General features: G+C 66.8%; 1 protein-coding gene across 14 annotated transcripts in view; it reads right to left on the minus strand.

The window, feature by feature from the left end:
* The window catches only part of PTPRF (protein tyrosine phosphatase receptor type F), a 72,122-nt gene extending 58,631 nt beyond the window's left edge, over positions 1–13,491 (minus strand). For 7 of the 14 annotated variants that reach the window (XM_055137912.1, XM_055137908.1, XM_055137911.1 and 4 more), the window contains exons 1-3: positions 13,333–13,490; positions 8,053–8,132; positions 2,498–2,632 (exon numbers count right to left, since the gene is read on the minus strand). In XM_055137912.1, the coding sequence (XP_054993887.1) occupies positions 2,498–2,588 (91 nt within the window). In that variant the 5' untranslated portion in view covers positions 2,589–2,632; positions 8,053–8,132; positions 13,333–13,490. Of the gene's footprint in view, positions 1–2,497; positions 2,633–8,052; positions 8,133–13,332 lie in introns of all 14 variants that reach the window. The other 7 variants (XM_055137906.1, XM_055137905.1, XM_055137901.1 and 4 more) reach the window with 2 other exon arrangements.
* Positions 13,492–15,344: the final 1,853 nt, after the last annotated feature.

The following is a 15,344-nucleotide window of genomic DNA, read 5'->3' on the forward strand; positions in this document are numbered from 1 at the left end:
CGCGCTTCACTGCTCTGGTCGTCAATTCTCTGGGGCGCCCGCCCCCCCCCCCCCCGCGCAGTGGCTCCATCCCAGTCAGCCTGCGTGCCCCTGGCTAGATGTTTCCCGGGCCCAGCGCAAGCCTGGCCCTGGAGCGTGGGTCCAGACCCTACCGTGGGTGACCTATGGGGATCACGGCCCAGTTTAGCTCCTGTACTCCACAGGGGAAGAGGGACCCCTGCACACATACACACACACACACACACACACACACACACACACACACACACACCCCTATACTCCACAAGGGAAGAGGGACCCCTGCACGCATACACACACACACACACACATATACACTCTGTACTCCACAGGGGAAGAGGGACCCCTGCACACTCCGCGCACGCGCGCACACACGCGCACACATGCGCACACACGCGCGCACACACACACATACCCTGTACTCCACAGGGGAAGAGGGACCCCTGCACACACACACACACACACACACACACACACACAGACACAGACACCCTCTCTTGTCCTCATCTGCTTGTCTAGCGCGCGCGCGCACACACACACACACACACACACGACAGAGACCCACGGAGTGCTGCCTGACCGCCTGACCCAGACACCTGGGGAACAGGAGGTGGGCAGAAGCAGTGAAGGGGAATGGTCCTGGTGGAGGGAGCGCAGAACAGCTGGTGAGCAGCAGAGTGGTCGGCGAGGCGGGGCGCGCAGAGCGGGGACCCTGGAGGAGGTGGCCCAGGCTCCACAGGGCAGGGCCCAGAGGCGGGTGGAAAGGCCTGGCTTCTTCCGGAAGGCATCCGAGCGGCAGGGCGAGTACTGCTGGGGGCTGCAGGCCCGCCGCTGCCCAAGGGGTGCCAGGATTGGACGTGGGGCCTTGTCCCCTGAGCCATGTGTCCCCCTAGCTCCAGAGAGGGGGACGTGACACCGAAGGATGACAGGATGGGGCTCTCCCAGCCCTTGTGCCAGAGGGGTGACTGCACTGGGGGAACCTGGAGGGAGGGGTGTTCTGAGGAGCCCTGCAGGAGCAGGAGCCCAAAGGGGAGCCGGTGTGCAGAGCGAGGTGGCCGCATTCCAAAGATACTTAGAAGGTAGAATCAACAGCGGCTGGTGATGGATGGGAGCTGGGGAAGGAGGTGCCAGGAGACCGGGAGGAGGCCCGGTTTCTGCCTTGGTGGGCAGGGTGGGTGGTAACGCCACTCACGGGGCGAGAACACAGAGAGAGGAGCCGGCTCAGGTGGGGGGAGAAGAGAGGGCTACGGGTCAGGGCATGTCGGGTCTGCAGCGGGAGGAGCAGGCAGCCCCGCCCCCACGCTGGGGAAGGGCCCTGGGGGTCCAGGGGGGAGACCAGGAGCGGACTGCAGCGCCAAGGCCGGCAGACCAACCCTTGGACCTCCCGCCCGCCCGTGCAGACTCAGCCTCAAGGCGGCCAGGCCGGCTCCCCCCCACACACACACACAGAGGAAAGACCCTCTTCCCGCCCCCCAGGGCCGCCAGTCCCATCCCCAGGACCTGGTTCTGAAGGATTAATGAGCCATTAGGGCCTAGCTGGGACAGGGAGAAAGCTGCAGCCCCAGGCCTAGACAGGAGTGGGGGGGGAAGCCCTCTGGCCTGCTGACTCCCAGGATGACCGCTGGATTGGCCCTTGGCCACCTCTGGACTCCAGACAGGCTGGGAACAGCCCATTCCCCCAGGGACCTTGGCTTGGGCCTCGCCCCTCCCCCTCTGCGCGTAGATTGGCTAAATCTGCCCTGGGCCCCGCCTCCCACCAGTAACCAAGCAGTGGTTACCATGGTGACGGGGCGGGCTGCGGCCAGTCTTGAAGTGCCAGGCAGGGGGAAGGGCTGCAGGAGAGGGACCAAAGTTCACATTTGGAGCTGGGCAGGGGACAATCCCACGGTCCCCCAACACACACACACACACACACACACACACACACACACGCACGCACACACGCACACGCACACGCACACACAGAGGGGTGCTGGGAACCAGCTTCCTGCCAGTCAGGTGTAATCGCCCCGTTCCCAGGCTAGGGGGCTTTGAAGGAGCCAAAGGTGCTCCCTTGCTGTGGAATGACGATGGGGGAGGGATTAGGGATCCCCAGGATCTAGGTCAGGGCGACCCCGGATCTGGGACACGTCTGGAGTCCCCTTCACGGGCTGTGAGTGCTGCCCCTGGGTTCCCACGCCCACCCCTCACGTTCACACCGCCGTCTGCAGACGGCCCCGGCGGACACGGTCAGGCCCGAGCACGTCCCTGTGACCACATGAATCCAAGACGCGCCTCACCCCCACCCCATAAAACAGGGCCCCGCTCGCACACGCCCGCCCGTCCAGAGGGACACGCAGGCATTCCAGAGGCTTCCTGGGATGGGGTGCGCCTGGGTGGGAGGGGGGTGCCCAGGCCGGGGACGGAGGGGTGTCTGGCCATCCTGCCTCCCCCACGTGCAGTCCAGAACCTCCCTAGGACACCAAGAGGTCTGACTTACTGTCTCCATGGGCGCCTGCCACCAAGCCGAGCATCACCAGTGCAGGAACGAGGGGCACCATCGTCCTCCCTGGGGCTGGCTTAGGGGCCATCCAGGGCTCGGGCACCACGGGCAGCCACAGCCAGGACAATCAACCTGGGAGGGAGAGAAAGGCAGAGCCATGAGCTGGAAGCCACCTGTGTCCCCAAGGCCCCACCCACGTCCCCACATCCTTCATGCCCATGCAGGTCTTCACTCACCCGCCCCCTGCCCTCCCCCATCTCAGACAGAGCAAAACCCGGTGACCCAGTGAGTCCGAAAAGCACCTGGTCACCCGGGAGGCCTTGCTGAGGTCAGTAAGGGGATGGCGGGGTAACCCTTCCTGGACCCCAACCTTCTGACACCCACGAGGGGACATGGATGAAGAGCAAGACGAGACAAAGCCAATGAGAGAGAGTGAGCAGAACCCAGCGGGCGGGGGGGGGGGGAGGCAGACCCCACACGCAGTGCACGGAGCTACCAGCTCCAACAGGATCCAGAGGCCGGACACCGAGGCCGGAGCCCCAACCTGCCAGGACTCGCCCCCACCTGGTCCTGCCCAAGCGCCCAGAAGGAAATACAGGGAGGCCCGAATGGCCAGAACAGGGGGTGCCAGATCCTAAAGGCAAGCCTCGAGCCACTCAGGGTGTTGAGGGATGGGTGCCAGATGCTGGGGTGGGGTGAAGGAGGCATGAGATGGGCACCTGGGCGGGAGGGGGACCGGACCTTTGCTCCCAGTCTCCTCGACTGGGGGCCTCCCCCCTCCGTGGGTACCTGCATGGAGACAGGCTGGACACGGCCACCCCTCCCCAGCCTGATGGTGCGCTCGCTGACCCCTCACCCGGAGCCTGGGGGATGCCCCGCTAAGCGCCCACCTGCTCCGCTCACACTAACTGCTCTGAAACTCGAGGTGGGAGGGCAGGGGGTGGCAGGCACGCTCGGGCCGCTGTCGGGGACTGGGCAGACCCGGGAGCCCAGCTGAGAGCGGGCAGGAGCACAGGTGACGGGGCAGGGCTCAGAGGGCTCCGCTCCCGCCTGGAACTTGAACCGTGCCTCCGCTGGGACAGGCCAAGGTCTGGGATCAGAGGGTGGAAAGTGAGCAAAGGTGCAGGGCCAGGGCAGCTGGGAGCGTGCGGCCGGCAGGTGGGAGGTGGCCCGAAGCGGCTGTCACAGGGCAGAGCTGGAGCTGAGAGGCCACAGCAGGTGGGGGGGAAGGGGCGTGGTGGGTGTCGCCAGGCCACGCTTCTGCTCATGGGTCAGAGTTCACAGGGCTGGACAGGGAAAGCCCCCAGGAGGAGGACAGGCCTCCTGGGACGGATGTCCCTGAACTCCAAGGGCCCTGTCTGGGGCTGGGTCCTCATGTGACACGGAACTCCATGGTCAGAGACATGGGGTGGCACGGCGCTGGGCGGGAGGCCCGGGCGGGGCCCAGTGTCACAGGCCCGGGTCAGAGATCACAGCTCCCAAGGACGGGGTACAGGGCCTGCCGCAGCTCCTGGGGCCAGCAGCACACGAGCGGACACAACCAGGGACACCCCCGCCCCCAACACACACTCGGGAGCTGCTCCCGGAGGGCAGCCAGGGCCTCTCTTCCCTCTGGTCCCCGGGCCACATCCAGCAGTGCTCGGATCCCTCACGGGGTGGAACTCCGGGCTCCCGCATGCGATGGCTGCACTTGGGGGCGCAGGGCGCGGCCTCTGGGTAAGGATGTCGGGGGGTGAAGCACAGGGGAACCCCGGAGTCAGCACTGTGGCACCCGCACCCAGGAGCACAGCCCAAGACGAGCACCTGCCCCCGCCCGCAGCCACGCGGCTCTGGTCCAGGCCTCCCGAGGTGCCCAGGGGCCCGGGCAGTGGGGTGCCGCCATGAGGCCCGGAGTAGTGTGGGGTTCCTGGTGCCGGTGTCAATGGTGTGTGGGCCCCAGCAGACAGGCACAGGGTTTCCCTCAGAACAGACAGCAGGGGTCCAAGGACACGCCGCCTGGTCCTGCAGTCCAGCGGGTGCGAGCTGTGTCCTGGCCGCATCAGCACCTGCCCCAGAGTCCAGTGGACAGAGGCTCGGCCTTGGGCCCCTCTGAGAGTCAGAGCGGAGCAGAGCAGGGAGCCGCCCCCACGCTGGCCAGAGTCTACACCTTGACTCTCCAAACTCCGCTGGGCGCACAGTCACTGTGGGGAGGTGCGTGTGGAGCAGGAAGCCAGTTGGGGGGGGGGTGCTGAGATGAGGCCCCCCCGCCCCCCGCCAGCAAGGCTGAGCCAGGCTGGTTCGAGGATGCAAGGGTCGCACACGAGGCATGGCTGGCCCCACCGGGACCCATCAGTCCTCGGGCAATGGCCCGAGGCCCGTGGCGGGTCGGACGGAGCCGGAGGTGATTCCTCTGCACTGGAATACATCCTTTCCCTGTCAGGGTAAAGCTGCCAACTGCCCGTTCCTGGGAAGAACCGTCCGTTATTCTCAGATTCTGTCCTTGGTGCTAAGATGTCCTTTCTTGTATGAAATGATGGCGATAGCTGATAGGAGTTATTTTTTATAATATCCTTACTTGGCAAAATTTAAAAGATTGCCAGCCCCACGTCTGGCCCGCAAGTACTTTTGGAAATTGTATTGGTTTGTGAAATCGAAGACCCTGGGCACCGGCCGCTTGGGGGTGGGGGGCAGGGTGGGGGCACGGGAAGGGCAGGTCCCACCCCAGGCCCCAGGAAGCCAGTGGGCACGGCCTGGAGAGGCGGCCACCCGGAGCCATGGCCCCTGCCGGCAGCCTCGGCAGAGCCCCCCAAAGGTGGTGTGACGTGGGGCTGGTGGGGGGATCCCCGGCTGAGGAACAGCTGGGATCATTCCCCAAATCCTCCTCATGAATATGCAAACACAGATTGATTTGTTTCCCTTGGGCACGTGTTATTATTCACAAATATTAATTGGTCCTCAAATACCACCTGTTCCTCGAGTCTCCTCCACCCGTCCCCCAGGTCAGGACCCCGGCTCCCAGGAGGCAGGGCCCCCCGGGTGAAAGGAGGGGCCCCAGGCAGGGGGGAGCAGTGCCGCTCGGGGTCTGGGCGGGCGGCTAGCCAGCCCCTTTGTCACGGCCTGGGCAGCTCACCGCGGCGGAAACGCGCCTTGTTACACTTGGGAAGGGAAAACCGACACACTTCCAACTCCCACCGAACCAACCACCGACGACGATGAGGGGAATAAATCAGTCTCGAGCCGACCCCAGCCCGGCGGCGGCAGCAGTGGCGCCATGGAGGTCCCTGTGCACGGCTGGGAAGGCAAGGCAGGGCGGGGCGGCCCCGAAGGCGGGAGGGGAGGTCAGGGACAGCACCCCAGGTCTCTGGGTGCGACGGCTACAGAGGCACCTACGGGTGGGGAGGAGGGGGGTGAGGACGCCGCGCCTCCCTGGGGCTGGTGTGCAGTTATCTCTCGGGGAGTTTCCCTGTCCCTGCCACCTCCTCACCCCCAGCACCCAGCTCATGCAGCCTGCATTAACTCTTCCCTGTCCGAGCCTTCCCCCACCCTGCCCCGCCCCGCCCCGCCCCCCACCGGCTCCAGAAGAGCAAAGACAGAGGAACCGCCGACCAGGGGATGCTCCCTCCAGAGTGCTCCCTCCCAGCTGATTGTGTGGGGCTCAGGCAACATCCAGAGGCATTTCTCCAGGGGATGGGAGGACAGGGAGACAGGACAGGGGTTAAGGTCCTTGTCTTGCACACAGCGAACCCCAGTTCCCCCCAAACACCACCAGATGTGGCCCCAGCCCTCCCGATACCGAGAGGGGGCAGGGGGGTGGTGCTTCTGGCATCTAGAGACACAGTCTCAAAGGAACAAGGCGTGTGGCCGGCCAGTCCACAGTCCTGGCACCTTCTCCCAACACAGCGGGGGCTGGTCGGGCCTAGCCCTGCACTGAGGCTGGGGAGCCCGAGGTGGGTGGCAAGACCCCCGGCCTGGCCTGCCCCGTCCCTGGACCCAGCAGCATGGAGGGCAGACCTCCTGGCTGCCGCCGGTACACACTCAGGGTCTCCAAGCCGCTGCCCCTTCTGCCTGAGGTGCCCTTGCCCACCCGGCTCCATCCGACAGGCCGGCGGCCGGTGGCTTCCCGGGAGCAGGGGCTTCTGGGCCTGCGTTCCCAGGTCCGTCCTCTGAGGACAGGGAGGGGAAAGACAACCGGGACCCTCCCAGGCCCCACTGACCTTCGCACCCGACAGCCCCGCTGCCCAACACCCCAATGCCCATGCGCCAAGCACACGTCCACCTCGTGCTCGGGTCCAGCCTGTGACCCTGCCCCGTCTCTCCACTCAGGGCACGGCCGCGAGACGACTCGTGAAGAGCACGGCAGCCCCAGTGACATCAGCCCGGCTCATCTCCCACGCCAGGGAGCCGCACACGCGCGCTTCCCCTCCCCCACGGCCCGCCCGGCGTTTCCGGCCTCCCACCCCCACCTCCAATCTCCTCTCCCGCCCCGTATGCAAACCCCATCCCTGCGGCCCGACTCGGGTGCTGCTGTTTATCCCACGGCGGCGCACACACAGATAATGGCTCATGAATGAGTCAACGGATGGGCAAATGGGTAGATGGATGCACGCACGCGGCTTCTCTGCTCCGGGACCGCCAGTACTTCCCTAGCGCGCTCGGGAAAACGTCGAGGGCAGCGGTTTCAACCGTGTTCCGCAGAAACTTCCTGCCAGTTGGCGGGGAAGTTATTACCGCTTGCCGCACGGTGGTTGCTCGGATCTGGAGCAGTGACTTTCATCACTGTCACCCCCGGGCGGGCCACCCCAGCAGAAAATCAGGCGCTATTGGGCCGACCCCCGGGGGTCGCCCGGGTGGAACTGGGAGCCCACACCTGCCGGGCACACGCTCGGCCACCTGGGCAATCCTGGCCCGCAACGGTCACTTTCCTGCAGCTCAGCCCCAGCAGAAAACCATCAGCCCGGACACTAGCCCGACGGCCGGAGTTCCCAGGCTTCAACCCCACCCAGCTCTCCCACTGCGACGCAGCCCCCGGCTCTGCGTGTCAAGGAGAGGGGAAGGGGCCCGCCAAGGCCCCCGGTGGGAGCTGCCCCAGAGCCCACGCCCCTCCCACCACAGCCCCCGCTGGGAGAGAAGCCAAGGAGAGGGTGAACAGGCAGAGCCTCGGGCAAGTCCCAGGACGCCACCTGGAAGGCGAGTCCTTACTTTCACCCCAGCCCGAAACCCAGGTACCGGCCTTTGTTTTGTTTTGTGTTTTGGGGCCACCACACCCAGAGAGAGGCTCGGGGAACCATATGGGATGCGAAGGATAGAACCCAGGTCAGCCTCGTGCACGGCAAGCGCCCTCCCTGTGGGACACGCCCTCTGGCCCCACCAGGTACCATCCTGGACGACCCCTTCCGTGGGCCGCATTACACCCGTCCCCACGTTCTCTCCGCTAGCACCGTGATCCCCCTCTCCGCCTGCAGCCACCCCTTCAGGCCCGGCCTCTGCAAGGTCTCGGCCCCAGGGAGGCTCAGCCCTCTCACGCCCCATGACCGCCCTTCCCGTCCAAGCTGCTCTGTCGTGGGCCCACTCACCGGGTCTCGGCCTGCTCACACCAGTCACTCTTGCTGGAGCAGCAGCCCTGAGGGCAGGGCACCAGGGCCTCCACTCCGCCCTGGGGAGAGAAGGGGGAGAGGACGTCAGGGGCAGCACGGCAGCCGGCAGACCAGGGGCCCAAGACACAGCACCGGGCTGAGGCGCTTGCCTCGATCGTGGCCAGCCCTGCTTCCATCCTCGGCACCGCGTGCACTCCTGAGCACCCCTAGGAGAGACCCGCGAGCACAGAACTAGGAGCAGCCACTGAGCACTGCTGGGCGCTTCTCCCAAACTCCTCCATCTCACCCCCAAGAAAAAAAGATCCCAGACGTGCCCCCGTAGAAAGGCCTGTTGGCGCAGGACAGATGCCTACCTCTGCCCTCCCATCTCGGCCACACTCTAGACGCCAACTACGACGTGCCAGGTCCTGACGGCCTCCAGTGAAGCCCTAAACCACAGACTGGGCAGTCGAACCTTCCAGCTCCCGACAACCTGCGGCCTCATCTGCCCGGGCCCTCCGGTCCCACCAGCACCGGGCCGGGGGCTTCTCCTCTGGATGCTCGAAGGGGCCTCCCTGCACTGTGCGTGCCCTGCCGGAACGCAGCACCCACAGAACCCCCTGCTCAGGGTCTCGAGGGGGGCTGGACCCTGACACTGTGCAGCGACCACACGGGTGCCCCTCGGCGGGGTCCAGACCCACGGAGCACAGTGCGAGGCTGGTGTCTGCCTGGCCTCAGGGGCATGAGTGGGTTCCCAGAGAACAGCCCGGCCCGCCACGCCCACCAGCCCACCAGCGCCAGGAGCAATATGGACCTGTGACTTTCGGCTTCTCTGTCATCTTCAAGGCGCAGGTGGGCTCCTCGTGACTCCCCCTGCGGGCACACACAGCACCCCCCCCCCAGCCCCTGCCCGCCCAGCTCGGCACCCCTGCCACGCACACACCTGCACCTCCGCCCCGGGATCCCCCTCACTCAGACTGGAGCCCTGTGCCAACATGGGGGAGGCTCGCCCATCCTCCCTGGCCCGCCGCGCTCGCCTGCCCCGGGTGGCAGCGTGGCCGAGGTGGCCGCAGGCGTCCCTCTGCCAGCCCACTGCTTTCTCCTGGCAGCGTGCAGGCTGCCGGGCAGGTCTGGCTGGACAGACCAGCTTCCACTCAAAGGCCGTCTGTCTAAGGACGCCTGCTGGGGCCTCCCTGTGCCCCGCGGAGGGCTGCTGGCTCCAGCATCCGTGACTGGGGAAGGTGCCCGAGCCAGCTGGCATCAGCGCCAGGCTCCAGGTGACCCAGGGAGGACGGGGCCTCACTTGGGCAGAAGCTGCACCTGGGAAGAGGGGTGTGCGCCCCGGGGCCTGGAGACCGGCCAGGGCACAGACACAGCAGCAGGACCCAGGCAGGGAAAGACACCCTCAGCCCTCCCCTGCCCCCGCACCATGCAGTGCTGGCTCTAGGACCACAAGCCCCCCAACAATCAGGACCACCCCCTCGGACCCCCAAGTCGCAGCTTCCAGAACCAGCAGGTCGGCTGGGCACACCCCGGAGTCTGGAAAGTCGCTTGGAATGGGCCTGAGCAGGACCAGGTCCAAGCTGGGAGTCTCCGGCTGGCAGCTGCCAAGCTGTTGGAGAGGGGAGTTTGGCAGCCATGCCCCCAGGTCAGGTAGGAAGGCCACAACTTGGTGGGGTGGACCCAGCAGGGCAGCCAGAGGAGCCCCAGGGAGCCCAGACCAGGAGGCGGCCCCCAGGGTCAGTCACTATCTCGGGCCATGGGACTGCGCTGAAGTGCGCCGGAAAAATCTGCTTGTCCGCCCGGGGCTGGCACCAAGCACTGAGGCGCTGCCCCTTCTCAGGTTCCCTGCCACCGACCCCTCGTCTCTCACCAGCACAGCCGAAGGTCAAGGGCGCCTGACAATCAATACCCCCAGCGGCAGCGCACACCTGCCCCGAGTGAGCAGGAGGGCTGTGTGGGGGTGGGATTCCCTCGCGTAGGACCCGCTAACCTCAGCTCACACTTTGCAGCTACTGTAGAGGAGCAGGTCCCGCCCTCCCCTGCGGGATGCGAGGCCAGGTGGATGCTGAGCACGGGCCCCGCACGCCACATTGTAACAACTGCTGCTGCTGCTGCACCAGAGGACAGAGTGTTCTGGGGAGCACGCCCTGCTCCAAGCACCCACCACATTATCTGCGCTGTCCCGAGCCACACCCAGCTGTGCTCTGGGCCGTGTGCTCCCAAGCATCTCTCCTGGCAAGGCGCGGGAGCCACGTGCGTGTGCTGCCAGGGACGGCACCAGAGTCAGCTGAGTGCGAGGTACGTGCCTCACCTGCCGTCCTACCGGCCCTTCCCATGAACTTGAATCCCTGGAGCATCCCCGGAGGCACATGCCATACCAGCTCATTCCGGGTCCCACTCCCGGCCGGGGACGGTGGGGGCACCAGTAAGCGGAAATACACCCCGCCCGGACACCGTACATCACCCTTCCAAGGGCTTCTCCTCCCTCCCAAACCCCAGGCCTCACTCACCCCCAAAGCCCTCCTACATGGGCTCCCCACCTCCCACCTCAAATGCCCCAGACGTCTCAAGGGCCATTTGGACACAGCCCTGAGCGCAGTGTCTACCCCGCGTTTCCTCCCCAAATTCCCAGCCTGGAGGAGCTGCAGTGCCTTGAGGGGAAAACTCCGGAACGAGACCCCTTTCTCCCCCATCAGGTGGGTCCCCAGCCCCAACGAGGCACTCGTGCCTTCTCACGGGCCCTCGCCCCCGCCCTCTGCAAGCCAGCCTCTCCCTGGACCTAACTGAACCCCCGGGTGGCTTGTCTCTGCTCGCTTCCCCCGGCCACAGACTCTTCCAGAAAAACAAATCTGAACACTGCACAGCCCTCACGGCGTCCACACCCGCCCCCCTGCACTTTAAAGCTCTGGTTTCCTGTGTGTTATCAAGCCTCGGCGGCTTAACCAACAGGCATCCGAGGCCCCCTGGGCGGTCTCCGCGGGCCCTGCCCAGGACACCACCTCCAAGGGTTCCTCCTCCCATCTCTCCCCCTTTTCTCAGCTGGCAGGCTCCTAGTCACCCCTCCAAACCCACCTCCATCCCCTCTGGAGACCTCTTCTCTCAGCCTGACCTTTGAACTCTCTCTGGTCCCATGCTGCGCTCCCTGAACCATCATCCGACGCCTCAGCTCAAAATTCTGGGCTGCAGCAGGCGAGCCTGGGCTACTCGTAAGGGCGGGCGGCCTCGTGCTGCCCGTGGCAGGCCCGCAGGAAGCGGGGCAGCCTGGCTGAGCGAGCCTAACCCAGGGCCTGGCACACCGAGGGCGATCAATAAGGCGACTGAATCGCGCTGCATTCCCATGATGCAATGGGCTGCCCCAGGGACCACCGGCTCAAGGGCAGGGCCCCGGCCGCAGGGCTGGCCCCAGCACACCCAGCACGCAGCGAGGCCTGCCCCAGGTCACGCCAGAGTTCCCCTGGACACTATGGCCGCCTTGGAGGGCGGCCAGCGGTGGGGTCAGCTGCCCCGGGGTAGAGGGGGTGAAACTGAGTCTGGGGCCAGCCTCCCGAGCTGGGCTTCCCGGGAAGGAATCTGCATTCTGTTGCACACCGAAACAGAAAGGGCGGTGCAGCCCTCCCCAGCCCCCAGCCCCCAGCCCCCAGCTCCTCTCTTGCAAGCTGGGGACAACTCAGGAGCAGGAAGAGAGGGAAGGTCAGGCTGGGGCTGGGGGGTGGGGAGACAGGGCGGGAGGGATCCCGTGAAAACCACCTCCTGAGTAGGGGAGAGAAAGGGGAGAGAAAGAGAGAGTGGGGAAACAAAACACAGCCAGGGGCGAAACCGGCCAGCCAGGAGTGCTAGAAAGTGTGTGCGCCCGGAGTGGGCAGGGAGTGGGCAGGGGTGAGCGCGTGCCCCGGCGGGTGTGGGGGTGGGCGGACGGGAGGGGGAGGGGCTGGGGGGAGGGGACGGGGGAAGCTGTGCGGACACAAGGGCGCAGGGGCGTGCAAACACAGCTCGTGCGGGAGCTGGGGCGCCGGGGTCCGAGTGTCAGCGCGAGGCTGAGGCTAAGAGGGGGAGCCCAGTGCGGAACCGGCGTGGGGGTGGGGCGTGCGAGTGTGTGGCCTTGGGAGGAGGGGCTGCGGATGTGGGGGGCTGTTTGGGGAGTTACACCTGCTCCTTCTGGAAGCCCCGGCTCATTCAGATCGGCAGTAGAAAACAGGGATTTTCTGGCTCCCTGAAGCAAGCGTTAATAAGGAGCCAAGCACGGCATTTCCTGAGATTTCCTGTCACAAGCCCGCCCTGGATCCCACCAGATCCCCGGGCTCCGGAGGGTCCTCGCGGCGCGGAGGATCCCCCGGGAACCACTCCCCCGCTCTTCCGGGCCTCCCACCCGGGCACTTCCCTGGGTGCCCCCGGGGCCCTGTCCCCGGGGTTCAGGAGCCGGTGGGGCCGGGGTGGGGGCGCCCCCCACCCCGGGAACCCGCCCCCAGCTCCCCCCAAGCCCGCACTGGGGGGCACCGACTCGGGAAGAAGGCCGGCCCCTCCCCCACCCAGGTGGACAAACCAGAGGGGCGGCATTCCGGAGCGGGGGTCGGGGGGCGCGGGGGGCCGGGCGGGCAGGGCGCGGCGCTCGGGAAGGCGCCCCGGGTCGGGGCGGGCGCGGGGCGGCGCGGGCGGGGGAGACCCCAGGCCCGCGGGCACCCGCGGGGGGGAAAGGCGGCGGCCGGGGCAGCGGCGGGCGGGGCCGGACACGCGGCCGGCCGGCCCGGGACGGGGCGCGGGGCGGCCACGGAGTGAACTTTGCGGCGCCGTCCGAGTGGACGCGTCCTCCCGGGACCGACCCCCGGGGGCTCCCAAACTCGCGGGCGGCGCGGCCCGGGGCCGCACGTGCGCGGGGGCGCGGCCTGGACCCGCCCGGGGCTGGGGTGGCCGCCCCCGGGCCCGCGTCCGCGCCGGGAGTGGGGGGCGATGCAGCGCGGACCCAGGCGGGGGAGCACACACACACATACACACACACACACACGCACACACACGCGCGCGCACACACAAAAAGGGGAAAAATGCAAAGGGGAAACTTTGCATCTGGGGGCGCGCGGGCTGCGGCTCAGGTGCGGCGCGCAGGGCGGGGGCGCGGGGGGCTCCGGCGGGGAGGGCGCGCCGGGCGCCGAGGGGGGCGCCGAGCCGAGGCTGCTGCGGGCGCGGCCGGTGGGGGGGGGCGCGGCCCGGCCTCGCGGCGCCCCCAGCCCCCCGGGACCGCCCCCGGCTCCGCTCCGTGGGCGCGGGCCGCCGGGGGTCACTCACCGCCTAGCCGGGGGCCGTCGGTCCGCATGTCCCCCGCCGCTCCCGCGCCCGCGCCGCCGCCGCCAGGTCCCACTCCCGCCACCGCCGCCCGAGCCGAGCCGAGCCGGAGCCGGAGCCGGAGCCGCCGCCTCTGCCGCCGCCGCCGCCGCTCCCGCGCCAGCTCCCGCCGCGCGCGCCCGCGCCCGCGCCCCCGGCCCGCCGTGCGCGCGCCCGCCGCCCCTCCCCGCGCGCGCGCCCTCGCCCCGCCGCCGAGCCGGCGCAGGCCCGCCAGGCCACGGCCCGGCCCGCGCCCCCGCCGACGCCCCTCCGGGGCGGGATCCTGGGCGCGGGGGCCCGGGTGTGACCCCCAGGACGCCCCGCGCGCCTGAGTGTCTCCCCAGGCGGGCCTGAACCTGGTCTTCCGCCCAGACTCACCTCCCAGCCCAGGACTGAGTGCGAACCCTGGGTCTGCCCCAGACTGCGCCAGGACCCGCCGTCGTCGGAACCCCTGTCCTGGCCCCGGGTGCTGGTTCTGGATCTAAAAACCTTTATCAGAGCCTCTTCCTACTTAGCTCCAGCCCTTAATATCAGTGCCGAGTTCCAGTCTCTGTAGGAAGCCCCCAACCCAATAGGTACCTGGCTGTGGACCCCTGTGAGCGCTGAGCCTTACCTAAGACCCTGCTGCTACCCCTTCAATCCCAGGCCTCGTGTCAAACGCCAACACTGGTTGGTTTTTGTTTTTTGGGTTTTTTTTGAGGGGCGGGGGGGTGTCACACCCCGCAGTGCTCAGGGCCTGTGCTCCCAGGATAGTGTTGGGGTAAGCCGGCACTCCTGGCGGTGGCTCTGGGGACGCAGGGCCAAAGCTTGCCCACACCAGCCCTGTGGGTTGCCCCAGGGGGGTTTCTCCCTGCCCCCCAACACACTTTCCGAGCTGAGAATCCCAGTTCTTAAATTGGGATTGGATCCGCTGAAGGAGACCCTAGCGTGGATTCCGACCACAAACCTCCCCTCTGCGGGGGCACACTCAGGACCCTAAGTTGACACAGTTCTGTTATGACCTGAACCCAGGATTAATGGGACTGGCTTTGCTGAAGCCCCCCAAAAATCCCCTCTGACTCAACACTCACCTTCCGCATGAGTGCCAACCAAAAGCTAGCTGGCCCGCACCCCAACATTTGGGTTTTGGTTTGGGGGCCACAGTCGGCAGGACTCAGGACTTACTCCTGGCTCTGCGCTCAGGCATCTATCCTGACAGGACTCAGGGGAACACCCGGAGCGGGCGCTGGGCATCAAAGCCAGGCTGGCTGCATGCAAGGCAAGCGCCCTACCTGCTGTACTCTCCGGCCCCCCTACCCCAACATTTCTACCGATTCCAACTGTGAATGTGTCCCCTCGGACAGACTTAAATTCAAGACTTGATTATGTGCCCCAAATCTAATATAAACCTCGGTATTGAATTTCTGATTCCCAGCTTCAGACGCTGACCTTGTTCGGTTTCCAGCTAGACCGAGCACTGGCCTGCAGATCTGTTGTGTCCCGCTGTGTCAGGGACAGACCACCAGCCACGCTCAGGGGTTCAGGGGCTGTATCCCCCCCCTGCCCCCGGCAAGACTCCAGCCTCCCCTCCCAGCCCAAGCTGCCGTCTTCAAGAGCCAGCCAAGGCCACAGCAGCCTCCGGCCTGCCCCTCTCCTAAAGGTGGGTCCAGCCCCTGCTGTCCGGGCTGGCGGAGGGCGGGGAGCCCAGTGGGTTTTCCATGGAGTTCCTCTGATCTTCATCCTGATTTTCCATGGGGTTTCTCTGATCCTCCGTGAACTGGGGGACAGGTCGAGAAGCTGGGTTTGAGGAGTTGTTGAGGTGAAACACCAGGAAGGAGGGACCGTGGTGGTCCTAGATGGGGGAAGGGTGGGGGTGGGGTTTCCGGGATCTGGGCGAAGGAGTCACCAAGTTCAGTGCCCGCTTTTGGCGCTGGCCGTGGATTCAGAAGCAGTGCATTTGCGCCCCCTGCTGTTCAGGAGGGGTACGAGACTGGCTC

This window comes from Sorex araneus, chromosome 5 (assembly GCF_027595985.1).
Source record: "Sorex araneus isolate mSorAra2 chromosome 5, mSorAra2.pri, whole genome shotgun sequence".
Classification (NCBI taxonomy): domain Eukaryota; kingdom Metazoa; phylum Chordata; class Mammalia; order Eulipotyphla; family Soricidae; genus Sorex; species Sorex araneus.